At 51.2% G+C, this 27,864-nt stretch overlaps 1 protein-coding gene across 2 annotated transcripts; it reads left to right on the top strand.

Moving 5' to 3' along the window:
* Nucleotides 1-3,119: 3,119 nt before the first annotated feature.
* On the top strand, nucleotides 3,120-23,838 carry NBL1 (NBL1, DAN family BMP antagonist). 2 transcript variants are annotated; one of them, XM_050909404.1, is made up of 4 exons: nucleotides 3,120-3,156; nucleotides 22,134-22,328; nucleotides 22,554-22,665; nucleotides 23,520-23,838. In XM_050909404.1, the coding sequence occupies exons 2-4, from the start codon at nucleotides 22,159-22,161 to the stop codon at nucleotides 23,772-23,774; spliced, it is 537 nt and encodes a 178-aa protein (XP_050765361.1). In that variant the 5' UTR covers nucleotides 3,120-3,156; nucleotides 22,134-22,158; the 3' UTR covers nucleotides 23,775-23,838. The 2 variants fall into 2 exon arrangements, with proteins under 2 accessions (XP_050765361.1, XP_050765360.1); XM_050909403.1 differs by lacking the exon at nucleotides 3,120-3,156 and adding an exon at nucleotides 11,904-11,980.
* The last annotated feature ends 4,026 nt before the right edge of the window (nucleotides 23,839-27,864 follow it).

Raw genomic sequence — 27,864 nt, 5'->3', positions numbered from 1 at the left:
CTTCTCTGGTGTGTTGACTTTGTATGTGAGTGAGAGAGAGAGAGAGAGAATGGAAGGAGAGGACTTCATTTTGAGTACGTAGCAGCTGTGACCACCTGGGTAAAAGCCACTGTGAGAGCTCTTCAGAAAAGACAGCCGTCGTATGTTCCTCTCCACTCTGCAAAGGCAACCCCCATCTAACATACAGTTCAAAGAAGCATTCCCACTTCATAAATCACCCACTAGACCCCTGCTGCTTGTGCCAGTGTTTGGAGAGGAATATAAATATTCCTATGTCCTGTTTGTACAGTTGCCCTTTAAAACTGGAATTTTGTCCTCTTTAAAGAGGCAGAATCCAAAAGGGCAAATCCTAGCTGTGCGACTGATGCAGCTAGCCAGTGCTGTCTCTTGTAGCTTTGAGTCATGACCTTTGAAACTTCCTCGGTATAGTGGGCGAATTAAACGGATGCACATGCCATCTGGCTCTGAGCTTACCTTTTAGGTTGATTGTTTTTTCACCCCTCTTCTGTGGGAGAACATACAGGTTTCAGTGTCTGGGAATAGGTCACAAATATTTAAAGCTCTTTATTACCTTGGCAAGTCACTGGTCCAAGTACTCCTTTTTACTTTACATTTACCGCAGTCTGTGTAATTACTTGTTGGCATGTTGTCTACTGCTCTTCTCCTGACTCAAGAGGTTGTCTTCACAGCTTCTTTACTCGGCGCAATTTTCTAGCTATTGAGATGGCTCTCAAGGACCTCTTTTCTTTCTCCTATGCTTGCTGCATATTGTCCACGTAGCACAAGATGTAAACGCGTGTCTCCCAAGACAGAAAGGGAATGGTATAGATTGATAAGGAGCTTTCCTTTATTGAAAGCCTGTTCTGCTGCATGGTGAGCGCTGGCAGATGGAAGAGTGACAAAAAAAATTCCTCTCCAGAAAGGTAAACACAATGGAAAACAAGTTGTGCAATACTTGTTTTTTAAACCATGCCAAAAAAGGAAGGGGATGGGCTGAGGGGCAGTCTTCTGAGTTCAGAGAGCTTGAGAAACTCCTTATCTTACTGAGCAGTGGGACCGAGATTTCGTCTGGGTGCTACAGCAGTCCTGCACCCCCACATCCCCCTGGGCACTTGTGTGTGGATCTTGCACGCTGAAGAAACATGTTGAGCTGTGCCCAGAGTCAACAGAAGTTGAAGAGCTCGCCTAGAGCAATGGACTTGTGAAATAAAATAGCTTTAATGCCAGAGCAGCATTAAAGACTGTCAAAGCATGATACCATCCAGGGCCATTGCTTGAGCATGTCCTTGTTTTTCCACCTCCTCCCTTGCCGGACTGCATTCATCAGTCAGGTCAAAACAGCTTATTGGAAACAGGATCTCTTTCTTTCTTCCCAATTTTGAATCATTTTATCTGGCCCAAATTTTTAATTTGAACTGTGTACTCTGGAACCATAGCTCTTCTGTGGTTTGGAAAGTGTTTTTATCGAGTTGTGTGTGTGCGCTGCGATGCTAGCAGTCTGGTAAGCCAGTGGGTTCGGCTGGAGAGAAGAGCATCAACCTGGGTAAGAAACAGGAGAACCGAAAGCAGTAGCAACGCTCTGAATATACGACTGTCAACATGCCGAAAAAGCTTTAGCTAGCGCTGTGTCATTTGGGCCATGATGATGGGTTCCATTTTTATTTAGTGTCCCTGGTAATGAGTTGTCCTGCCCTGGTCTGCTCTGTTTTAGTTCAAATATGACTTCCTAGGGTTAATTCTTACTTTGTCTGATCTACGGTGGCCCATGATCAAGTGGTTCTTCAGGCCCTGGAACTCAGAGGGTACTGTTGTAGATACCGATTCACAATGTGTCCTTTATTGCTAGAGTGAGAATAATCAGAACAAATGTTCTTGCTCATTAATATGAAATCCGGTAGGATGAGTGTGGAAAAATTGCACAATTCAAAACGTGGAATTAAAAATTTGTCATTGCTCTTAAAATGGGGTAAGAACTTAATTTTTTTGTTTTTTCCACAGCTGCCTTGCTTGTTGTTGTTTGTGTTGATATATATATACATGCATATATAACTAGCACATAAGAGGCCTGTATTTCTTTTGGTTTAATTAAAGTTGTATTATTCAAAGCCTATTTTTGAACCTGTCCATGTAAGCTGTGCAAAATGTCTCCTTGTGAGGACAAATCTCCTGTTTCCCTCTATGGGAATGAGACCATACTGTTCCCAACTGAGGTTGGAATAGGAACGGTTTCCTGCTGCTTGATTTCTAATTACATAAGTGGAAGGGGGAAAAGTGGAAATTCTAAGTACCAAAAGGCATGTTAAATTTAGTATAATACACTCATCTGGAAACTATCACATTCTTCCTTCTTTCTTAAGCCTGCTGAAATCATTGCTTCATCTAACTGTAGCGTGATTTGGATCAGTACCAAAAAGTGCAAACAAGATAGGCCTAAAAAAGTCAGGTGTCCCTACCCAAAACTTAATGAGACCTTTTAGTGGAGAAGTTACTGTATCACACCGATGCAATTTTAATAGGAAAATGGTGAGTATACAGTGAGTAAAGAAACCATACCGCTATCTAGGAGAAGGGGAAAAAAAAAAAAAGAAGCAGCTGTTTGCTGAATAGAACTGGTTTTGAACGTTTAACAACTCCCTAAGTGCTTGACTGGCCACAAATCTGACTCTTAACAGCTTGATTAGATGTCTGCTGAGGCTTTGAGATGAATAAACAAGTCACGGAAAAGCAGAGACTGCAGGAAAAAAAAATATCAAGCTGCTTTTCTATTGTTTATCCGAGTTTTTCATGTTTGATCAAGATACCGTCATTTCTTTGTATTTCAATCATGCCTGGGAGCCTTAGCCAAGATCAGGACCTTGCTGTATGTGGTGCTGTACACACAAATAAAAACCAGTCTCTGCCCTGGAGAATTTACAAACTAAACAGATGGGATTGAGGGAGGTAGAAAAGTTTATAATTGCCATTTTAAAGATGGGAGAAGCTGTAGGCAAGGTCAGTGATAACTCCTGGAGGGAACGTGGCATGCAGCTGGGACTCTAATTTGAGTCTTGAGCCATTGACTCCATCAGCCGTCCTTTCTGACTGTTTTTTTACTTGGCAGGTCATGGAGTCTCAGGGGAAGGCTGCCCACTTCATAGTCTGGGAGACTCCAGAAGGGTATGTTCTGCAACCACTTGCTATCCTCAAATTGCCCCAAATTCTTAATGGCAAAACTCTGATAAGTTAGGAATTCTGTTTTATTGTCCAGGAGGTGACTGCTTATAGAATCACTGATAGGTGTAAAACACTGAGACCCTCAATATTGACTTTGGTGTAAATGTGACTCTGAGAAGGAGAAAATACTGAAATGTATTGCCAGTTCTTTGCATCTCATGGACACTGCTGTGTTAGGTATAGCATAAGCATAATACCAGAAGATAGTCACTGCCTTAGTAGATCTACCTTAAATATGAACTTAGGTAACAGATGGAGATAGAGGGAGGACATCAAGGAGACAATATCATTCCAGTAGTGGAAACACAGCAGTGATGGCGTAACTCAACTCTTCCAGAGGGTTCACACGGATCATTCTCCAAAGGAGAAGGAATTGGTTTTCCAGATATTTTTATTGGGTTCCCTCCGAGTTTTTGGAGCAATGCAAAAGAAATCACAAAGGTGGTTGTTTGCAAATGGAAGCAGTGGCTGCATGAGTGGACTAAAGGAAACGGTGGTTGTTGTGGTAGTGATCTACCACGAGGTATAGCTCTTATGCTTTAGCTAGAAGGGAGAGGCTAGTGGCAGAGCTGGGGGAACACACGATCAGTGACCTGCTAGGAAAACCACATTTTTCAGCAGTGTTCTGAATCAGCGAGGCATTGCTGACCCTTCCTTTTGCTCTGTGCTGGCTGGGTTTTGTTGCTTTCCCCCCCTACCACACACATCCCGACAGTAAGAAATAAACAAACTTTTTCCTCGTCTCCCACCCCACCCCTGCCTTTGTAAATGGGACTGGTGCAAATTTTGGCACGCCAGTTCCAGTAGGCAGCTGTATGCAATGCGTACTGTGTCTTAACTGCCCTGAGAGTCCAGCCTATAGCCCACCCACAGTGAAATGCTTAACTGAGATTGAAACTAAATGGGAACATAGTTTATGGAAATTCAGCTGTGGATCGCTGTTTCTCTTGTGACTTCTGGCTGTCAGCACTTAGCTGTACAGCATTGCTAGCTATTTAGAGCTGGATGTTCCTCGTGGTGGTGGATACCCACCTCCTGTAGCTTATAAAGATGCTGAGAAAGTTGTTGGTGACTAATAAATCACTCTTCATCTATAGTCTTTATTGGTAGTACTTGTAAAGACTCCAGCTCTGGGTTAGGAGTGTATGCCCCTTCCTAGAAAAGGTCATGTCCTTATCAGTTCAAATTCAGTTCATAAATCTGCTGTTGTATGAAGGAGTGTGTTTCTTTTTAGAAGTTTTAGAGGGTATTCTTCCTCCCCCTCGGTGCTGCACTTGAAGTTGTTAGTAGTGACTAACAGCTTAACCCAAACCCATTACTAATCCCATGAGCCATGCATTCGCTGAGGATTTAGGAGTCCAGTTGTGATAGACAGCACCTCAGTTCTCTCCCCTGTAAAATGGAAATAGTGATACTCTCTCCACTTGGTCATGGCTTTAAGACCTACTTCATTCCCGGGTAAAATTCAGCTCTGTACAGTCAGCTAGCGTATATTGTGGACCCCACAGTTCACTACCCATCTGCGCTGGATTGAATCGCACTCCACAGTTCACAAAATACTTTGGCTTCTGCTCTTTGAAGATGCTGGAAGAACAAGGTAAAGGTGTGCTGTGGAAAGGGAGTGTTTCAAACAAGGTAAAGGTGTGCTGTGGAAGGGGAGTGTTTCTACACTTTCTTATCCACCCTTTCATTTCTTCCAGTCACCTGCTTCTCTGTCACCAAACTCCTGCGCCTTCTCTCCAGGATAATGTGCTATAGCACAGAGCAATAAGGGAGAAAGGGCTGTAGTTATCAATGGAGTAAGGGGAAAGGAGGCTTAGGCTGAAGGTACGTGCCATGGGTTGTGTAACCTCTCTCTTTAGCAGCCTCTTTCTAGGTTGAAAGGTTGACTGAGGCCACAGAAGAAGAAAATCATTTCATGTCCTAATGGCTTCATGTCTGATTTGCAAAACAATGGTACACTGGGGTCTGTGGACGCCATGTCTCCCGCAGGAATCAGTATAATGCTTTGTATTATCTGTAATTTTCATTAATTATCTGGAAGTAAATATAAAAATGGTGGCAGACGAATAATTGCTATTTGGTGGGATGCTATATAAATGAAAAAGAAAGTGGAGCAATGTAGGTTTTGATATAGTCAAATGTAAAGTTCGACATGAAGGCGCAGCAAATGCTGATCATACCTAGAGATCACAAGGACTTAGGGGTTACAGAAAACCCAGGAACTGAAGGGTTTGCTGCTGAGAGGGAGAGGCATAACGAGAAGCAATGGCTGGAGGCCAAAGCTTGACCCATGCAGATGGGCAGCGAGGCACTGAATTATAAGCAGAGAGACTGGGATAAGCTAGCAGAGGAATGGGTGGATTTTTCAGCTCTTGATGTCTTAAATGCAAGTTACTGTGCTCCACCTGGGAGTGACTGGGTGAAACCAAATGACCTGTAACACACATGGATTCTTATGAGATGATCTAACTGTTCTTGTTGGCCATAAATTCTCTTAAACTTCCAAGGCCATAAAGGTTGACTGCATTATTCCTGGTCTCTGTCCCATGGCTTAATCTGGTATGAACTAAATGCAGAAATTTTCAGCTCAAGGACCCTGTGTGTTAGACACTCCTTGAAGATGTCCCTGGCGTGGTTCTCGGATATAAGACAACCTATTTCTATGCCGATCATTGCTGCTTTGTTCTTCCAGCTCCTCCCTTTTGGACTGTTTTCCTTGGTTTTGTTTGAGGGAATGGCTGATGGTGTGTGCTTCCCCCGACTCCTTTTTCCGGGCATGGGGCCCGGTTTTTGTTTAATTCTCTCTGAAGATTACATGGTTTCGTAGATAATCTGTCGAGAGTTGGGGTATTTCATGTGTCAATAAATGCATCTCTGAAGGATGGATGGAAGCCTGGGGCTGGAACTGCAGGAGTGTTTGTGGGCTAGGACTGGAGGTGCACTGGAAGGACTGTATGGGAAGGTCCGCATAGTTCTGCTGTCTGCACCATGTCAGACAGAACAGAGAAAGTGAATTCACTGGGTTCTTTTCAGGCCTGAGAAATAATTCCTTTAAATCTTTGGGAGCATCCTACTAGGTGACATGCTTGTGGGAGGCTCTAGTTTACTATCTGCTAAGTTGTGGATTTTATATCCATATTAGGTATAAATAGAGGTAGGCTGGCAGATAGAGAGAAGGTCATTGTGACTCCTCTGAGCACAGGATGAGCCTCTAGTTATTTAACCGAGGCTTCAATGTTAACTCTTATCATACATTGGAGCAGCCACTGAGGCAGGCTCTGTTACCAAAATTAAAACCAGAATGATGAAAAATTGGTCCAGTGCTAGCACAGATCGCTCAGCATGTTCAAGAAAGCAGTGATAAGCTAAGACTCCTGGCCAGTTTCATTCAGTTCCTCATCAGCTGCAATAGTATTACCTGCTTCACAAACTCAAAAATCATGATCCTGCTTCAGGGCAGGAGAGGGAGGCAATGAAAGCAGATTTCTCAGGGTCCCACATTTCTATGATTTTTATGAACCACACCCTCTAAAATATGAAAATCATGTTATCACCTTAAGGATTGTATTTGCATTTGTCTTCTGTAAGGCGGGGGGATGGAGTTTAATCTGTTAGTGAATACATATATACATTCTTTTTTCTCTGTTACCCTAATTTAAAAAAATGCTGACTCTCTCTTGCAGTAGCAGGACTTCAGAAACTGGTACTTTGAGACTTCTGATTTTGGGTGCTTTTCTTAAAGGCCAGAGAGTTTGTGCATGAGCCTCTTCCCATGCAACAGCAGTGCAATATTGCTCTGGGCTGAGTCACCCCGTTTCAGGCGGGTGCTGGTTTCCTTTTGGTAATGTGCAAAATGTTCCCTGCGCACATGTGTACGTTCTAAGTTTGTACTGCTGGTTGACAGTTTGTAGGCGCTTCAGTGCCAGAACTGTCTCTAAACACATACAAGCACCTATTGTGACGAGGCCCTGAGCTTGGCTGGGGCCTTCAGGCAGCGCTGCAAGAAAAATAATTAATATAATAAGAGGTTCTGAGTGATTGCAGCAGGGGGAAGTTGTGCAGCGGAAAATAAGATGGTTATCAGAGGGGATTTAGCCGGTTGTAATAGAGTTGCAGGAAACTGGTATTTTTGAAGTAGAAAGAAAAAAACTGTTTGAACTCGTAGGGAAGAGGGCACCTGCAAATGAAGCCCAACAGCTTCTTCTCAGCCCTCCGTGATAGAAGCTGCCCCTGCAGACGTGAACTGAATAGAAGAAGGATTTTGCATGACCTGAGTTGCTGGGGAAGCGAGGCAGGGAGGGAGGGACGAAGGGGCCTAGAGTGCCTGGGAGCAGGGAGCGATTGGGCAAGGTGGAAAAGAAAGCGATTAAACACACTTGGACTTGCTCAGAGATGGGAGGGGTACATTTTTTTTTTTTTTACTGCTGCCCCAGGGCCCCAAAATGCATTGGCACGGCACTACAGAGAAACCACTAATCCCAGTCACCAAGGGGAGGGAATGGGACTTTCTCGTTCTCTCCCGCTCGCCGAGCGTTTGGACCCCTGTCGAAGGAAAGGCTGATGGGATTAGAGGAAACAGCTGGCTCGAGTCTTACCCTGCGGGAGCTCGCATTCTCGGGACTCGGGAAGAGAGGAGCGCCCCGCTGCCGAGTCGCATTCCAGGTCATTTGCTGAGCCCAGATGTTTTCTAATGAGCTCTATGATAAATCCTTTTCCTTTACTACCGAGCACAGTCCCTGCCAGCCAGGTCCGTCCCTAGATCTCTCTTTCTACACATGGCCACGCAAGTTGGATTTTGCAGTTCAAGCCAGCTAGCCAAATTACCCCTAGGACTCGTGCCTTTCTGCTTTGCCGGCGCAAAGGGATTCAGCACAGAGCTCAAATCTGTTATCCTAAAGCTGTGGCCCGATGGAGGTTGCTGGTCCAGATTCCTTCCCGTGGCTGAACCTTCCCCTCTAGCCTCGCCTTACCTCTGTGTATGTTACTAAGCCAGAGGCAGTGCTTGGCGTGGATTGACCTGGTGGTCTGAATGAGCAGTGAATTGCTGTTGTAGCCACGTGCTTTGGGTGAATCTTAAAAAGCGAGAATGGTGTTTGTAAGGACTGCTCCATCCTTGCCAGTGGGTGCTGGAACTGCACCGATGTGAGAGTTGGGTGCTGGCAGCGATGGGAGGATGCGCTCCTCACACCCTGCCTGCCACCAGTGTCCCCTCCCTTCACCTACCTGAGATGCTGATGGGAAATCACCCCCCAGCTTTTTCAGTAGTAAAATCTTTGCCTCCATCTCCCGGCATGAGTACTGCTCCCTTCAGCTCGGGCATGTACGCCCTTACACACAGCAATTTGGGGTCCTGAGCTGTTATCTTGGAGATGTCTTAGGGCTTATTTAGGAACGAAGAAGTAGGAGTTCATCTCCAGCAGGTGACGGTCCGGTGAGAGAGGGGAGCTGATGAAGAGCCACCTTTATTCCGGGGAGCTGCAATAGAATTTTATACCCTTTTGCAAATGAGAGGTGGAGAGGTGAAGCGAATTGACTGATGTGAGATGGGGCAGGGTAGTCCACGGCAGACCCAGACATCAGTCTCCCAAGTCCCTCATGGGTCATGCCAGGGGATTTAGCCCTTGAGAGCGCTTCTTTGGACCCTATGCGGTATGTCTCAGGGATGGTGAACACAACCCAAGTCGCTGGGGGAGAGACGGAGCGTGGGCCCAGCTGCGGGGATCTGTGAAGGGCAATTCCCCCCTTCGTTGCTCCCTGCAGCCCTTCACGGATACACACGCTCTCGCTCGCTCGCTCTTTTCCCAGCTGCCTTTCCCCGCATGTGTTTTCTAGCATCCAGCTATGGGCAGGGAGCCTTGGAATCTGTGTTAAGACACAAATAAAAGGCATAGTTTTATTTTTAACTTACAAATACACCCTTTTAATTCTCACGCCCACAGTTCCTAGTCCTGTCCTGACAAGCGGGGAGCCCCTGGCACTGTGGGCGTTTGTCAGCAGGCCCAAAACAGCAACAGCGGGCGAGGGAGGGAAGCTCCTGGAGACCGGAGAGCAGGTTTCTGCTGTGTCTCAGTGTACGAAAGCCTCGGTGATCCAGCAGCAGGGGAAAGGGCTGAGGGGGGAAGACATACGTGGGTGTGTGGACATTTTGGGCAAGGCTCTGTGCACCTGTGTTTTCATATGGTGTCTATCTATGGTGGAAAACAACAGGCTGATGAAACGGGCTGTCGTCGGGGGGTGAGAGTGGAGAGTTGTGTCGTACTAACCCACATGTCGCGCCGCTCGGCATGAAAACAACAGCGTGGTTTGGCACGGGTGTTTTAGGGGCAGGCAGCAAGCTCCCCAGAGCCTGCGGGGAGCGGGAGCTGGTGAATGAGGGGGTGATGTGAAGCGAGAGTGTAAAAATGCTGCTGGAGCCAGCAACCCTGGCTAGGGGCGAGGGGCCTGACCGGTGAGGACGGCTCCTTTCCTGCCAGTGTTGCCTCCCTGCTCTCCCTCCCGTCTGCTCCCAGCTGCAGAGCGGCTGCCTCTGGCCCGTGCCTGAGCCAGTGTCTGTCCAAATGACATCTGCAGGCATCAGGTCTTCACTCCTCGTTCTGGCTGCGATACCGCATTGCCAGAGAAGAAGGGGAAAAGTGTTGGCCCAGGGCTTTGACAGCCTCTCGACAGCTTCTTTCATCCTCCAGCCAGCCCGTTCTGTCGTACAGCACCTCTGCCTGTCTCTTCTGACACCAGAAAACCTGAACTCTGCTCCCTGTGCCTCCTTACCCCTAGATTTACAGATTGCTGTGTTTCCCTTTTCTGCTCTTTGGCTGTTTACAGAACTGGAACACGAATGAATAGTAGGAAGCAGGGAATGAACTGCACACTGGCTCACATCTCTGCATGCAGCCCGGTGCTCCACTCAGAGTAATCATACCCCAGTGCCAAGGATCCCACAAAAACCATCAAAATACTGAACCGTGGACTTGATACACTTGGGTGAATTTCACCTTAATGCCCGTGGTCTGTTGCTTCGTAGCTGGTCTCGTCTACATCTTATTTTTCCTCATTTATCTACAGACCTGAGAACTTGCTTCCAAGCCTCTGATGTCTCTTCTTTCAATCATTTTATTATTCAGAATAAAATATCCTCCTGGGCAGGAGCTCACTGCTGGTCATGCTGGCCGTGAGGAGCAGGTAGAGATTAGTTAAAAGCCCAAGTTCAGCAGTGGGTGAAAATGTTGGGAGATTAGAGTTTGGGCTCCCGATGGGTTATGGGGTCATGGCGAAAGGCTGCTCCTTTGTTGTTGGCCTTTTTGGAGCTGAGCAGTTCAGTACAGCTCAAGGGCCGGGTAGGTTGCATCCAGCAGGATAAGAAAGTGATGCTGGAAGCAGGTTTTTGCCATCCTATTTACAAATTCCTATTGTCCCGGAGCTGGAAGGAACCAAGCAGCAGGAAACCGTTCCTTCGCTGGCAGCCTCCAGCCTCCTTCAACTAACACCCAGCCCTAAAGCTTGCTTTCCTAGCTTCTCCCCAGGACCACTGCCAGGGCACTACCAACACTTCTCTCAGCACGGCTGTTGCTTTCTTAGCATCTCCTCTTCCTGCTTCTCTGATCTCTATGCAAATCTTCACACAAACAGGAGCCAGCAAAGCCCATCCAAGCCTTGCAGGTATCTTTTGATTTCGGTAGGGCCGTGCCAGCGTTTAATGTGGAGGCCTCTATTAGATTAATTGCGCCTTTACAGAAACAGAGCCCTTCCGGTCTCCAACAATTATCCTAACTGAAAGATAGCGATGAATGGGGTTTCACTGGGGTTGTGTTTGGCTGTTGGTTTTTTAATGGGAAAGAGAGAAAAAGAAAGAAAGAAAAAGAAGAGAAAGAGATGAGAAAGAAGGAGGGAAAAGAAAGGAGAAAGAAGAGAAAACCATCCTCCGGTGTTGGAGAACTTTTCCAAAGTCTTCACTGCGGCTAGGGCTCTACCCCAAGCACTCTCTATCAAGTATTATGTTTAAATAGGAACTGTTTGCATTCAGTGAGCCACATCCAGACTTTGTTTAGGTCACTGCAGGACCAAATGCTGGGAAATTACCTTCGGACACAGCTCTTCTTTTACAGACACGTCGTTTTTATGGACGTGTGTTGCCAGCGGGCTCTCCCCGTCAGTTTTTAGCGCTTGGCGGGGGCTCCGCCGCCCAGGACGGGCGGTCAGCGTGTGAGAGCTCCGTGCCCGTCCCGGGGGGCTGCGAGTCCCGCTGGCCCTGGGGCCGTAGGTGTTTGGGGGGCCGCCCCGTCGAGGATCCGCGGGGCTCCCACGCTCCGGCGCTCGTCTCTCCGGCTGCAAGCGGGCACGGGGAGTGGGAACCGGGCGACCGGAGGAGGACCGCTCTTCCTGGGGCTGCTCGGGGCTCCCCGTACCGCCCCATAAACCGGCGGAGCCCCGGCGGGGCGGGCAGGCGCTGCAGCCGGCGCTCCCCTCCCTCCGTCCCTCCCTCCTTCCCTCCCTCCTTTCCCCTCCTCTCCCTTCCCACACCCCACACACCCCCCCCCCCCACCACCCCCCCCTCCCGCCCCAGTCCCGATTGTGCAATCGCGAGCGGCGGGGCCGGCGGCACCGCCCGGAGCCCGGCACCGGGGGGAGGGAGGCGGCAGGCTCCCGCCCGCCCCGCGCCTCCCTGGGCCGCGGCGCCGAGGATGCGGCAGCCGCCGGGCACCGCGGGGCTGTAGCCGCCCGCCGCCCGCGGCCCCGGACCCCATGGGATGTGCCCGCCGTCGCCTGGGTGGTGAGTACCCCTTGGCTTTGTGTCTCTCCCCCCCCCCCCCCTCCCGTGTCCCCCCCCCCCCAAAACGGAGCGGACCTGCTGCTTTTTCTCCGCCGCTGATCACCACCAGATTTTTCCGCCTCTTTTCCTCTCCCTTCTATTCCCCCCCTCGGGTGATTGATAGCCGGGAGGATGAGAATATTGCCACGGGCAGAAATCAGTTGCAGATGAGGCGGACTTCGGGGGATCTGCTGTGCAATCGTTAAAGTATTTCCACCGCCGCTTTAGCTCAAATAAAATAAAAGAATAGGATATGGGGAGCCGCGCTCTATCGGTTGCACATCTGTGGTACAGAGTCCTTCCCATCTATTTCGGGTTTCGAACAAAAGTGCAGAGGAAAGAACGGGAACGTTCAGTATATCGATTAACCGCAACGCCAGAGGACGTGTAGTAGTTCGGGTATCATAAAGGAAGTAAACTTTTGTTACTTGAAAAGTTTGCACTGGGGATGAATTTACATCCTTGTATCCTACAAATAGTTGTTGTGCTTACTGGAATATTACAAAGGCTTGTATCCTATATATCTCTACCTGTTTCTTGAGTCGTAACATAGTATTTCAGTTTGTCTTAAGTATTTGCGGCAATTCTTATTTGATATATACAATAATCTCTGCGTTTTATGCACAGTGGGGATTTCTCTTTTTCTCTAAGAGATGTTCCGGGGACAGAACATGCTTTAGCTCGTTTTCAGGCTGCATTAAAGTTGATCCGGACAATCCCTGATTGCCTACTAACATTTCTCTTACGAGGGCACTCTTACGACAAACTTACACTCTGCTCCGCAATCCAACTTTTACTTTAGGATTAACCCCATCAAATTCAAAATTCAGCCTGTGTGAAGTGTTTGTGGATTTGGGGCACCGTAGCTTTGCCACGCAGGTTTTTGGGGGAAAAATCTGCACCCTGCTGAAACGAGTGGGAAAGATCCTAGTGATATGGCGAGGCCCAGATTTTCCCTTGTATTTTTAGCCTAAGAACTTAATGTCCTCTTTACAATGTCCAACCAGCCAAAAACCAGCTGTATACAATGGGCACTTTTGCTTTTCGAAGGCAGTCTCCCATCTCGAAAAAGGCAGCTCGCCTCAAATTTGCAAACCGCAGGATGGGAAATGGAATTTGCCTTCAGTATAAAAATCCCAAGTGTTTGCAAACAGCCCTGAGAAGAATCTGGGCTCTTGGCTTGACCTCTCTGCACTGAATTCCAGCTTGGGGAGTTTGCGGTCTTGCAAAGAGGGCGAACGAGCAAAGTCTTCCTGAGTGCCCGGTCGTCTTTCCGGAGCAAGGAAAACAGTCAAGCTGGAGGGAATTTTGGGTGCCCAGGAAGGGCAGGATTGGGCCCTGAGCCAAAATGCTTTTAAAGTAGCCTTGAAGACCTGCCCGTATTGGAGTAACTTTGCTCCTGGCATGTGTTGGCATTGCCGAGGTTGTGTGAAGCTGGTACAATGGTGGGAAACCTGCCCGAGAAGCAGAGTAAACTCCTGGGCAGTTATTCCTCCCCAAGCTCTGTGCTGTTCCCATTAAAGTGTTAGCAATACCTCCGCCGGCTCCCGTATCATAGCTGCAGCGACCGCAGGGCAGGCAGAGCCGGGGACTTGCTCTGTCCTAGGGCCTTGCTCCTGCTCTTTTTTTTTGGAAGTTTGCTGGAAAAAAACCCCCTCCGCTGTAGTCACCCAGGCTCGGAGATCCCCTGCGATAAAGCAAGGACCAGAGTGCCGGCGGGACCAGCACGGCTTAGGGCAAAGAAACCTCTCAGCCGTTCAAATCAGATTCTTAAAAACCTGAGCAGCTGATAAAATTGTCCTTTTTGGGGGGAGAACTGGAGTGGGAATGAGGGGTGGTCTGTCTTCCGCACCTCCTGTTAGCACTGGCAGGAGCTGTGCTTGCCGTTTCGCCAGACCTTTGTTTCTCACGCAGCGCTGTTTAGGGAGGGAGCGACACAGGGGCGGTGGGGGCCGGGGCTTTCCTGGGTGTAAATTAGCTCCGATGGTGGGAACGGAGCAACCCAACACTCCTTTCTACCGGTTGTGGAGCTGGGCTGGGCTGCTACCCCCATTCCAGCCAAGATTTCAATCCTTTGGAGTTGAGCTTTGGAAATGGCGTCAGGATCGGGCCCTCGCTTTGGTCACTCTCTCAGATGTGGCTTAAGCCTCCTTCTTCTCTGATACAGAGCTCAGGTGACTTGTCCAGAGAGGGGAAAAGACCGGCATTTGGTTCACAGTGTGATTTCATTGTGGTTACTGGGCCTGATCCTGCAGTTTTAGGAGAGACCGCCTAAATGTCAAGTGTGAGGTCAGCCCCCAGCACGTCTGGTAGCAATTGAAAATACCAACTGGGCTGCGAGCTGTTACGTTACCCCCGAAAGCCTCTGGCCCTGCGCTGCCACATGTTTTTATGCTTCGGTGTTGGAGATATTGCAGTTAGTGCCGTCGGTAAATAACACAGACGTTGGGTTTTATGTCGTCAAAACCGAGAAGGCTGGTGCAGTGTAAAGCAGAGATTAAAAGAGAGCAAAACAGCACTCAAGTCGACTGGATTTCTGCTGTTGTGACCAGGATATGACCTAAACTGGTGTAAAGGGAGAGGGAAACGGCAGGGAAGATCCTGAACCGTCACTAAAAGATCCACAGCTTCAGCCGCAAACCCTTTTCTCCTTCCCTCTTTCCACCTCTTGCTCCAGCAGCTGGGAACCTGATCCTGCAAGCGCAACCCCGCTGCGTAGGACAGGGCTTGATTTTTTTATGCAAGTTTGGTAATGAATGACCGAGCGAGCCGAAAGCCAGCGTGGTTGGCATTTGAGACAACTCCCATCTCTGACTGCAGGATGGCCTTACGCGGCGTGTGTGCTAAATTAAAAAAATAATAATCCTGGTGGCCACTATGTACTAGAACTGGTTTTATCTGGTTCCAGTTATGCTTGTTTTGAGTAAGACGAGCGGTGCCAGATTCTGATCTCATTTGCACCAGTGGAGTCATTTGGAGGAGCCGGTCCCAGTTTACCTCACTCTAAGTGAAAGCAGAACTGGGCCTGCTGGGAGAAGCGCTCCCCGGGGAAATTGCTGGTGCCTGCGTGCAAATCAAACACGGGTAAAAGTGAACGACTCTTGGGACCCTTCCCAGAGGCGGTGCGGATTTTACCGCCGGCCCTGTGAAAGCTGTTTTCACCGAAAAAGGAGGGGAAAGGCTGTAGCTTCAGTTGCAAGGAGAAACGGTGTGACTGTGCGCTCTAGAGCGAGCCAGGTGCTTTGTGGAGATGCTGTCGGCGAGTGCTGGTGGTCAGGCTCTCGAATAGTGATGCTGGGGTGGAGGAAAAGACAGCCCCTTTCCACGCTGGGTGGGAAACCGCTGCTTGCAGGGGTCAGGGACAGCTTTAGAGAGAGCAGCCCAGCTGGAGGACAGCAGTCACTGTTATTGCGTGGGATTTTCAAAGGGGTTTGGATCCACGGTCCGCGTTTGGACACCTGTGGTCCTCCTGCGTGGCCAAAGCTCCAGACGATATCCTCAGCCCCAGCCAGGCTGACGGTGCTGCCCGCGCCGGGTGGCTCTGCCTGCCTGCTTTGCGGCAGCGAGCCTGTGGGACGGCTGTGTGGGAAACACCAGCTCCAGGGGAAACGCAGGAGGGAGTCGAGCCTCTTTCAGGTCCAGACATGCGAGCAAGGCCTCTGGCTGAAATGCTGCTAACAGCTGTGTTTGAAAGTGCCTATTTCTCATATTATCTGCAATGCACTCGGCTACGACCTACCGCTGGGGACTGTTCTAGCCAAAGCATGTGGCAGACTTCGTCCTTCCTTGCGCAGGGTCTCAGACAGAGCCTGTACGCTCTCCCTTGCCCCAGTTCGCCGAGGCACCCCAGTCCCGCTGCTCCCCAAAACTGCCGGCTGCTGGAGGCTAGTACCAGGCCTGTTTTCCAGGTCCCCAACATAGCTGGTCCTTGCTCCCATCCTGCTTGCCCCGCTGCTCGTAGGGGCTGCGGAGCCCCGCATTTCGAGCAGGTGCTTGAAGAAGAGAGGGAGTGGAGGGTGGTGTGGGGCCAGGATATATTCCTATGCTTTAGGTTGATGCATTTGCCTGGCCGTGATTGTTCTTAATGCTGAAGAAATCGAGCAATTGAAATAAATTACCAGAAACTGTTTATATTACTCTTGCCTCCTCCACAGGCCATTAGTGGGTCCCTTTTCCAGCAGAGCTCCTTCAGGACCCCATTCTAAGCCTATCTAAGTCCATAGGTAGCTTTCCAATGACTTTTGTAGGTAAAGGAGCTTGGATTTTTTTTCCAGCTGCATAAAATGAGTTTCTCGAGTGCTCAGTGCATGGTCGAGAAGCCAGATTTAAACTCCCAATGTACCAAAGTCTTTTGAAATTCTGTCCAAAGTGGGGAGGGGAGAGGGCTTTAAAAATGCTGCACTGCTTTTCTCTATTTCTGCTTTATTTCTGTGAATCGTCCAACCGTGCTTGAGTGGAAATTAATATGTTACGGAAAGGGAAGCTCTAACATCTCCTGCTTTTGAAAGGAGCAGAGACAGCCAGATCCACAGTGAGAAATGACACGGCTTTTGCTCCATTATCAAAAAGTTTTTAGGATTGATTCTTTTGCGTGTTAAATATCGAACGTCTGCCTATGGTAGTTCCCTTTTTATTTTTTTTGTAATTTCTTCCCAGATTTTGCAGCTCAGCAAAGCAAGGCTGAAGCTCTCAGCTCAGAAGAGGCTTCTGTGTTCAGTTAAGCACTCATCTGTCTTGCGGTCCTGAAGAATTACCTCTAGACATTTTCAGTGCATAATTCTCTGCCCTCTCCCCTGGAGATATTGTCGTGACATTGATCAGATTAATTTGGGCTATTGCAGGCGTAACAGTAGAGTCCCCAAAAGAATGTTGTACTTTGTACTTTTTGCAACCAAATTGAAAAATGTAAAGTGTTAGCTAAATGCAAATTTCAAAAAAGGGGGAAGTATTAAATAAGGACAAGTATTGAATAAAATCAGTTGTTTTGATTTTTTTTTTCAGTACACAGTGACTTTTCAGGTTTTCGCAGTTTAGATTTAAACTTTTCCTGCTAATAATGCTGTCTTACAATATCTTTTGTTCCATGTCAGCAAATATTATTTGAGTTGAGATTCCTAAGAGGCAATTCCCTGTAGTATTCAGAAGTTACTGTAGAGACAAAATCCTGTGTCTGAGGAGAGCCGTGCCCTGGATCTTTCTGGGACAGATACATGTGTCTTTCCGGTTGCCACCAAATCGGACACTTACTGTGGCTTTGCTTCCTTTTAGGTGCCTAAATAATCAGTTGCCTTTTAGCGTTTACAGATCGCTCCCAGCCACCTCCACGCACAGGAGCGATCCCACCCAAGTCCTTGGAGAGCTTTCTCTTCTCCAGGCAGCGAGCCCCCCTTGCCCTGCAGCACGGTGTCCTTGCACGACTCCCGCACCACGCAGCGATGTCCTGGCCTGACTCCCACCTGCCCTGCAGCCCGGCTTTTACCCCGAGCACCTTCCCATCGAGGAACGCGCGCCGCATCGTGTGGGGCAAGGGCTGTTGGCAGCCGTCCCTCCCCTCCTGCCCCGGGCAGCCTCTTCCCTCGAAGGAAGTCTGGCGCTCCAAAGACCTCCCTGTGCTTTTCCACTCTCTCTGCACCCATCAGCTCACTTGGCGTACGGCACTCCCCTGTCTCTGCTCTTACAAGCAGGGAAACCGAGGCACGGAGTAGTGCACTCAGCAACGTGTCTTTGGAGCCTCCTCTTCTCCCGGCAGCGCCGTGCAGCAGCTTTTCTCAGCAAAATGGCACAAATAACTAGTTGAACACAAAAGCAGGACCCGGTACTGCTGTGATTCATGTCTAACACCAACTTGGGGTTGCTCTTGGCAGCTTGGCGTGGTGTAGCTTGAGAGCCAGGCTGGGTGGGAAGCCGGCTCCGTCGGGCAGGACAGCCGTGTGTCCAGGGAGGCAGGAGAGGAAGGCGGAGGTCCCAGCTCTGATCCAGACCAGGAGCTGAAACCTTCGCCTTGTCCATCTCTGCTGAGATCTCATGCAACTCACACAAGGATTGAATCCTTGATTCAGGCACTGAGGTAAGGCCGTTTCTGGGCTTCGTACCTCATTTTCCTTAGCTACAGCATGGAGCTGACACTATTTCTGTGCTGTATTCACAGGCTTTGAGCCTTGGCTAAGCAGTGTTTGTAAAGCTTAGGGGTTTCTTGTCTCTCAGAACCTGGGATGCTGTGTGTGTGGCCATGAGCACAATATACCTGTGTCTGTGGTTTTATATATTTGGCAAAATTGCAAGATCCTGGATAAGAAAAATACCTATAAATATATTAAACTACTGCTGAAATGTTCTCCATGTCTACCTGCAGGCTTGTCTTGTATTATGGTGTAAACTTCCCACTGGAAAAAGAGGGTAAAACTGATTAGATCTTTTTTATTTTCCTCCAGAAGTGTTTGGTTTCCAAATGGCTGAGAACAGCTGTGGGCTGGATGGTGGGAACGTGGCCTCCGAGGTAATTCCCGTGATTGTCCTCCAGCCGATGGAACGATGTAGATTTTCCCAGCTGCTTCCAGGCGTTGGCGGGGACTGTCCTGCTTGCGGGACCCCTGAGAGTCCCCGGGACTGCCGGGATGGGAGGAAGGAGCTCTTCTAGGTGACACAAAACATCTGAGCGTGCTACCACCAGATCTCAAAACCGAGCGCTCCTCAGCCGTCGAGCAGGACTCCTGCCAGGCTCTCGGGGCCTCGAAGGGATCCTGAGCTGGTAGAGCTGAGACCCATCACCCTTGCCCATTTTGCCCCTCAGCTCCTTGGGCACGGGGACAGGCTGGAAAAGGGTTCTGGGGTTGCTCACCACAGGGCTGCAGCTGTGCCTGCGCTGAGAAGTTGTTTGTCTCCGGAGTCGGGGATGTGCCAGGCTCAAGGGCTGAGTCATTTGATTTCTCAAATGCGTGCTTGAAGGGATGGCGGAGGAAGCTGCCATGCGGTTCCCTGCAGAGGGAGAGGGGGGGAGACCCTCACGGGCTGATGAGTCTGCCGGAACTGAGCTGAACTTTCTGCTTGAAAAGCTTTGACTAGCAGGAAAAAAAATGTGCCCCGGTGCGGAGAAGAGAAAGAAGCCCCTGTGTGCGGGGAAGTGCAGGCCAGGGCCGGGGTCAGCGCCGGGGAGCACACACTTGTTCCTTTAGGGGCTGCAACGTGTAATTTAGCTTGTCACGGAGGAATGTGCTCAATGCCTTTATTTAATCGGGAGTTTGCAAACCTGCTCGGGTGCCTTGTCTTCCTTTTTCCCTTCCCTTCCCAGCCGGGGGGAGAAGGAACACGGTGCTTTTGTCTCCGACCCTGTGGCTGCTGTCAGATGAATGGTTTTAGTGGCAGCTCTGTTCGCATGACTGGTTTGAACTATGCCAGCGAACATGCCGCGGTTGCGAGCAGGCTGTTTCCAGCCCCACCTCCCTCCCAAACTCAGCTGCATCAGATATTTTCCTAGGCACTGGCATAAAAACCTTGTTACTTACTAGAAATGTGGCCCTGCGGGTTCCAGGGCATTCTTGGGAGAAGGCAAACGCCATGTGGATGTGGCCTGTTCAAGGCTTAAAATCGGTGGGGGATAGCAGCGCTCAGCACCTGAGCGCCCTGAAGAATGGGATAAAGCTGCAATTGCTCCGGCTCTGTAGAGCTACCCGGTTCCCCTGCTCGCCGACCGCTCCTCTGCAAACCGGCCCAGCAGCCGTGCTGCTAGGGGCCCCGGTTACAAAGGCATCCCTGCTCAGGAAAGGAGAGGGCTTAAGCATATGTTTAAGTGCTTTCCTGAATCCAGGCCAGGTCCTGTGCTTTAGCAGAGCACAACCTCACTCATCTTCCTCTCAGTATCGGAGCAAGACAGGAGCCCAGATGCTCGGAGCTGATCCTTCATGCCTCTGGCAATGGGTCTGCTCTGACCAGCGCTGCAGAAACACCTCTCTGTTGAACACCTCCCTCCAGGAAAAAAAAAAAGGTCCCAGGGAAGCAGGGCTGTGAGCGCAGAAATGTTTGCCTCTCTGCTGCTGGGTAGAGATGCATAGAAACCTGGAAAAAATCCAGCCACCACCTTTCTTTGGGAAGGAGGAAATTGCCCTCTAATCGGGCATGTGGAAGTGAACTTGTGTGCTGACTCCAGAGGAATTTTGGCTGTTCCCTGGGGGGAGTTGTGATTGCTGTTTGGGTCACATCCCAGCTCTGATCTCGGACTTGCCTTTGGGAGCGGGATTCCTCAGCACGGAGCTGCTGGCATTTGAGGAATGAGTGATGCTCGTTTCAGAAAACCAAGCAAACCGAGTGTGTGTGTGTGCAGCTTAGCCGTATTCTTCTTAGCAGAAATTGCGGAATTCCCCCACTGAAATGGAAAAAAAATTCAGGGAGCAGGAGTAAGCCCTAAGAGTTGTCTTCAGGACAAATGTATTTAACCACACCGCTCTCATTAATGGCAGTGCAAGTTCAGGGGCTAAAACCCTCTGCTTATCTCAAACCAAGACCTGCAAACCCTGCTTTGTGTAGGTATTCTCACCGGGGACCCACGGGATTCACAGGAACATGTGCTGGGAGGATTAGGAAGCCGGGGCTATGAAGGTGTTGCTGCGTTATACCATTATGGTTCCTGTATCACCAGGAAATAAGAAAATTTAGCAGAGACCCCACCTGATTCCTCCAGAGATCCTGGGGCCAGGGAATGAGGATGCCCTTTTCTGGCTGCCTTGGGATGGAGGATGGGGAAGCATCTCTCTCTCGTCTCTCTCTTGATTCAGAACCAGGAGGTTGGGCTCCGTGGAGGGGTGAGAGGGCAAAACCCTCTGCCCCATAATGACCTTAAAATATCTGAGCTGGAGCTTTGAAAGGTGCTTAGTAGGCCATCTCAATCATTTCGATAAACGTGGTGGTCCTCCAGCCGCGGATGTGTTGGTGAAGACTGTGCAGATAGACTGAGCAACCGAGGGAACGCCCGGCTGGGAGTCCCCAGCGCAGAGCTGCCTCTGACACCGGCGTCTGATAAACAAGGCATTTTTCCTCTCCTTCCCCGGCGAGCGTTAGAGGGCTGGGCCCAGGAGCCATGGGAATCAACAGGACTCTTTCCAGTGTGGGCTTTGGATCTTCGTCTGGATAAATAAATAGAAGGAAATAACAAATAGCATGGTTCTAACAAATATTTTAGAAAGTATAAATGTCTGCCTTTCACTGTGACTCCATCCAAACCCCACAAAGGAAAAAATTTCCCTATTTCTATGATGCTTTTCCATCTGCCTTTCCCCAGTGATTGGGAGTGTTAATGCAGGCACCTTGGCTCGAGAAAAGAGCTGGCCCGCAAGGAAACCCTGCGTGGGATTTCTCTGGGGGTGGTAAGTAACCTTCTCGGCCGACCACCTTTGCGAGCGAGGTTTATGCTTGCTATTAAAAGGACCCCCCTCGTCTGCAGACTGAGTTCCCGTCCTCGGAGTAACCGTTTGCTGAATTTGAGTGGCTCTATAAAAATAAATACTGTATTGGTCTTTTCTGCGGGTTTCTAAGCCTCTGGATTGAGGTTTCCACGGCTCCCTGCTTGCTGCTGCCTTGCAGCGACACCTGCTGCGCACTTCTAGGAGGAGAGCGGTTTTCCTTCCCGGGAAAGCGGTCCCTTTTCTCTGGGAAGGCTTGCAGCAAGGCCGGCTTTGGCTTTTAAGGTGGGAGAAAAGGAAGTGTGGAAGTCTGCTCCTTCCTCAAATAAAAACATTCCTGCGGTCCGTGACTTCTCCAAGCTGGCTTGGCCCGTGGCGGTGACGCTTTTGTTTTGCAAACTTCTCCCAGCCCAGCTTTGGGTGGGAAATGATGAAAAGCTTGCTGTTGCTCCTGGCACAAAGCTTGGGAGAAGTAATGCAGGTATCTGCTGGTCCCAGAGCTCGTTTTGAAGAGGGAAGAGGCAGAGCAGCGTGTCCCACTCCTCATGCAGTGTTTTGGGGAGCCTTCCTGGCCACATCAGTGGCTGTGGAGGGAGATGTGCGTACCGACGCACTGGGAGGACATAATTCTGCTTGTCGCAGCCAAGAACTGCCATGCGGTTGGAGAAATGGGCCGGCTTGCCTGTTTTCTTTCCTGCTAACGCTTTGCTCTCTGTCTCCAGTTGTAGGATTTTGGCAGAGCTGGCCATGATGTTATGGTTCGTGGTTGGTGCCCTCTTCCCAGCGCTGCTCCTGGCCGCACCACCCCCCATAAACAAGCTCGCCCTCTTCCCGGATAAGAGCGCTTGGTGCGAGGCAAAGAACATCACCCAGATCGTGGGGCACAGCGGCTGCGAGTCCAAGTCCATCCAGAACAGGTACGGATCTACCCTCAGTGCAGAGCTGGGTGCGGCTGATTGCCATTTGCAGATGGCACCGGAGTGGCTTCGGAGACTGTCACTCGCACAAGAAGCCAGGCACAGTGTCCTGCCTCTGCCTGGCTGCCTTCTGTCTGTCCCAGTGGAAGGTCAGATCTCCTTCTGCCTTTGTTGGGAAGAGCAGGGACCTCCCCTGAGCCCCCATCCCTCCTGTTGTCTTTGCAGGGCCTGTCTGGGACAGTGTTTCAGCTACAGCGTCCCCAACACCTTCCCTCAGTCCACAGAGTCCCTGGTTCACTGCGACTCCTGCATGCCAGCCCAGTCCATGTGGGAAATCGTGAGTATCCCTGCCTGCTCCACGGTTCTTTCCGCGGGGCCTCGCTCAGGGGCTCTCAGCTCTGCTCTGCCGTCACTTTAGGGCAAGTCGTTCTCCTTCCCTGAGGTTTTCCCACTCATAGTTTCCTTCCAGGGTGTCTCTCGGGTGACTGTACCCTGTGTTGAGATGCCTGGGTGGAAGGGGCTGCAGGAAGCAACGTGACTGCTGTGATGAATGATGTGTTTATCACTCTGCAGAACCATCCCCTGTCAGTCCCTGCATTATTCATCCCTGTGCTCATCCCGTGTGCCTGTTCTCTTCACCACTCCCTTTGTCGCCTCCTCCCACTTGGAAGTTTTTGCCTTCTTCGATGTCCAGAAGTGCTTCCCACAGCCCATCTGCCAGTCACCCTCAGACCTCACCGTTTCATGCCACCATTGATCGTGGCAGAGCCATCAACCCTGCCCCGAGGCAAGCCTAGGCACCCAGGGAGCTGGGTTCAGCTCTCTGCTTTGCTTTCAACTCAGAGATTTGGGCAGATGGTTTAGCCCAAACTATCTGAGACGCTCAGCAACGTGTCTTGTGGGTGGCCTTTGCAGTTCCCACCGATATTTCTGTGCCAGTAGCGCCCCGGGAGCAGTGTCCCGCTTGAGTCGGTGCACTTTCCCTGGGTCTCTGCAGCTTGTGACCTTGCGAGACATTCCCAGAGAACTCTTGTCTTGCAGACTGACTGTGGAGATTTGTTTATATGGATAGCGAACCATCGCTTCTGGCTTAAAATCCTCCAGGTCTGCAGGGCAGACTGCCCACAGCAGGACAGCCGTCGGGCGTTGAGCCTGCACGCTCACTCACTGTGTCCTCCTCCCTCTACTCAGGTGACGCTGGACTGTCCAGGCAACGACGAGATCCCCAGGGTTGACAAGCTGGTGGAGAAGATACTTCACTGTAGCTGCCAGGCTTGCGGGAAGGAGCCGAGCCACGAGGGAGCCCTGTTCAACGTCTACCTGAACGCGGAGGAGAACATGCCCGCTGAAGGTCCCAGCCCCCATCACTATGCCCACCACCAACAGGAGGTGGAAGAACCTCCTGCCTCCAGCCACCACCATCACGAGGAGGAGGGCGACGAGTGACCTGGCCCTTGCGGACTGTCCTTGCAGCCGGTGGCGTGGGCAGGGGGTGTGTGCGAGGGAGAGGGCCGGGGTTTGGGGAGGGAGGGGGGTGGTGGAGTCTTTCCTATCTAATAGCTACCCTCACACTTTGCTCTCCACGACACCCCGGGGCTGGAGGAACGTTTTGAGGCGCAAGCAGGGCTGAGGGGCGGACGTGGGGCTGGAGCTGCGGGGCGAGAGAGGAGGGCTCGGCGTTTTCTGATGCAAAACTACTTGCACATAATAGTAATAATATATTGAGAGGAGCGGGAACCCGGACGAGGGGGTTTCGGCTGAGAGAGCAAGAGCTGAGCTGGGCTCCCCAGGGGCTGTCTGCAGGCTCCTGAACCTGCTGTGGAGCCCTTGCCGAGTCCTTCGGGGTTTTTCTCTTGTAAACGGCTTGTGCTTGGGGCGGAGGAAGAAGGGATGCAGCCTCTCCACAGTCCCACAAGAGATGCACGTCTCTCCTGGGGTGTGCGGGACCAGCGGCATCCCTTCTTCCTCCTATCTGCCCTGCCTGCCTAAGGACGCGTGGGCTCAGCGTGGACGCGCTGTTTCTCCTGGCACCCGCTGGCTCTTAATTCAAGCCCAAACCCCTTGGATTAGGTTGCTCTTGGGGAGTGTTTTGCCCCAGGATGTGCCTCTGGGGCTGCGTGCGTGAGGTTCCTGGGAACCGTGGTGGTGAGAGCCCTTATCTTGCTGGTCCTCAGGGCTACCACGTAGCTCCCTGGGGATGAGGGAGCTGGATCATGCCACGGGCGCTGGGGCTTCCCGTTTCGTGGCCCGCAGGGGAAGGCCAAGAGCAGGCTCGCGCTGGGGTGGTCTGGGTGGGAGCCAGCCCCTCTCCCCCCTCTCCCTGCTGCACTTTAATGGTGGTGGAGGGAGAAGGGGGACGAGTGCTGGGATGCCGATGTACCTTCGCAGGGGACTGCTCATACGGGGCTGGGGAGGCTCGGGGTGGGGGACGGCCCCGGGCCCCTCCTGCTACCCCTTTCTCTCTGTTGTATAAAGCTGATTTCTTTGGCGCTGTCCTGACAAGAGCTTCCAGAGCTTGTAATCGATGCCTCCCCCTCCTTTTTACAAGGTTGTTTGTTTTTTTTTTTTTTCTTAAATAAATTAGTTCTGACTTCCATTTCTCAGTGCTCTGACGCCTGTCTGGTTTTTGGCAGTAGGCTCCTCAGTGCTGACGGGGGAGAGGCCGTTTACACCAGGACACCAGATGGGACAGCAGCGCAGGAGGGCACAGGGCATGGGAGAGCCATGGTTCCCCTTTAGCTTTCTGCTGCATTCAATTTGGGAGGAGGGAGGGAGAGCCGCTAAAAAGAAAACCGACCCTAAATACTCAACATATGGGCTGCATGTGGACACGGGGAGCCTGCACATCAGCTGTCGCCCAGGCACGGTTGTACTCGAGGGCCCGTGCAACTCGAGGGTTGTACTCGCTGCAGCCTGGAGGTTTAAGGGCTGTCGGGTCCCACTTGTGTGGGAAGTGCGTGGGGCCTCTGCGGGATCATGCAACCTTTATCAGCTCTGTTGCCACTAGGTGACACTCTTGATCCAGCGTGTTTCGTGGCATCCAGATGTTCGTGGCCTCCAGGAGTGCCTCTGGACTGGAGGAAGGCGAACTTGGACGTGGACATGGACATCCCTTCGTGGGTGAGGAGGGGACCCAAGCGCCTTGGCTGAAAACCAGCGGGCTATTTCCAAGGGTGTTTGGATCAAGCGTTCCCTGGGCAGGGCAGAGTGTGCCCTAGCCAACCTCCTGTCCCACTGATGCCTGGCCACCCAGCGTGGCTGTGCCCTCAGAAACGATCAGATGATGCTCCCTTGTCTGAGCCTAACCCTGGGGAAGGTCCCGTCTGCTCCCGGAGGGGCTGGAAGCTGTGCCGTGCAAGCGGCCAGCTCTTATTGCCCTTCTCTTTGAGTCCCAGGCTCGGGGGGCTCTGCACAAGTTTGGGGAGCAGCTCTCCGGGTGGTGAAGCGGGAGAGGGTTTGCGTTAAGGCAGCAATTGCCACAACGAAGGGGATGGGCTGAAAAGGAAGGACCCTGGCAGGGGTGGGGGTGTCCTGTGCATTAAGGTCATTTTTTTAGGGTGTGAAGTGTCCTGCTGAGGATGGGAGCTTTACTGGAGCGCCAGGAGGCAGGAAAAGGTGGAGAAACCCATGCTGTCACCGACCACCATTGCGTGACCCTTTTATTGGTGTACAGTGAAAAGAGGAGCTGGATTTAGCAGGGAGACTGTTCCTGTGAACTTCAGGAGCTGCAGCTCAGAGTGTCTGGAGCAGAATGTCTCCACCTCCTTTTGACACAACCTGAGCTTCAGCGGAGGCGGGCAGTGGAGGGTTGTTTTGCAGATGAAAACACAAATCTTTTAAAGGTAGCTAGCCAGGCTCTGCCCAAAATCGGCCCTCAGGAGCCATCCCGGTCGAAGGATGGAATGAGATCCTGAGAGTAGATTGCACTATGGGAGGTCGTTGCGTTAAGCACTGGACTGCCTGGATGTCCTCACCGAGGTCTCTCAGCCTTCCAGTTTTACTCACTCCGACTCACCAGCCCTTTCTTTGCCATGTTGACATTTGGGGTGGCTGTTGACAACCTGGTTTTGCTTTCCCTGCTAGTGGTACTGGAGAGCAGAGCTGGTGGAAACCATGATCCTCTGCAGATGTGTCCAGAAACGCAGCGCAGGGGAGAGAGCACAAAGAGGCCAGCAGAGCTGCCGGAGCAGAGAAGCTTTTGCAGGGGCGACGGTAGGATTTGGACCTCATTTTAAGGCAGGTTTTTTTAAACACATTTTGCTTCGATCAAGTCAGATTCACTTCCCCGGCAAACGCATCCAAACCAGGCGTAAAAAAACCTCCCACATACCCAGTTGTGGGGGACACGCTCCTGATGCAATCATCTCCTTCTCTGAAGCAAAAGCTCTGGAGAGAAACCGAGATGCTCCTAAGGTTGGGGTGCAGCAGGGCCGAGAAGGAAGCACGGCTTGCACTGTGGCACGACGTCCTCGCTGAGCGCTAGCGTGGATCCAGCTGGGATAAATCTGTGCTGCTGCATTGATTTATCCTAGCTGGGAGGCTGCCGCAGTGTGGGCTTGGGGTGGGTTTTCTTGCTTGTTCCCAGCACAGATGGGACGAGGAAGTGAGGGTTTCCTGGTACAAGCGCTTTTCTAAAGAAACCTCCTGCTGCGATCAGAGCCTCGCGTGTGTGTGCTCTGCCCTGGGATGCCTGCCAGGACGGAGTGACGCAGAGGTGGTCGGGGAGGTTTGGCTGGGAGCATCCAAGGCGAGGGTCCTGGGGAAGCAGAGGGAGGGCAGACGCCGCGCACAAGCTCCCAGGAGAGCTTGTCCTGGTACGAGTGACGGCAGCCGTTTCCCAGTGAACGGCTTTCGAGCGGCACGGAGATCCTGGGAGGGCAATGGGCTGCGTATGGGCTGTGTCCATGCACAGAGGTGAGCCCCGCTTTGCCTCTCCCCTGTCCCTTGCTCAGAGACCTGAATTACCCGTTCAGCCACTGAGAAAAGCGCGACAAAGTCGTCGAAAAGGCGATGAGAAAAGTAGATCTTGGTGAAGAGACAAAATTTCTGTTCCGGGGTGGGCGGCTGGGCAGCGCAGCCGGCACCGGGGGTGCAGCGGGATGGGGCCGGTGGGACGTGCGGCGTGCAGAGCTGGCGCTCGCCCACACATCTGCAGCAGCATCTTCCCAGGGGAAGCGTGTTAACGAAAGCTTCGGCGGCGGCGCAGGGAGGAAAGAGCAGCAGCTGGCACCGTCTGGCCCCGTGACCGCAGGGGTAGGTGCCAGGGGCACAACAGAGACACACACGTGGCTCTGGTTTGTGCTGGAGTCAGTGCCCTCGGCTCTGGTCTCCCCCCAACAGAAATTGCAGCCATTTGTTTAAAGAAAAAAACCTTTTCGGCAGCTGGGTGATTAAATAAAACCAAATCAGTCCCTGCCAAGCACCCTGAGGTATTGGCCCTGAAGCGCGGAGGTGGTAGCATGGTACCTAACAGCGCTTAAAGATTCAGAAGGGTCTTCTGGACTAGAAGGGATGAAGAAGGCAGCAGGACCCGCTG

Source organism: Gymnogyps californianus, chromosome 21, assembly GCF_018139145.2.
Source record: "Gymnogyps californianus isolate 813 chromosome 21, ASM1813914v2, whole genome shotgun sequence".
Classification (NCBI taxonomy): Eukaryota; Metazoa; Chordata; class Aves; order Accipitriformes; family Cathartidae; genus Gymnogyps; species Gymnogyps californianus.
The sequence above is the reverse complement of the archived record's forward strand: the minus strand, read 5'-3'. Positions and strand labels throughout refer to the sequence as shown.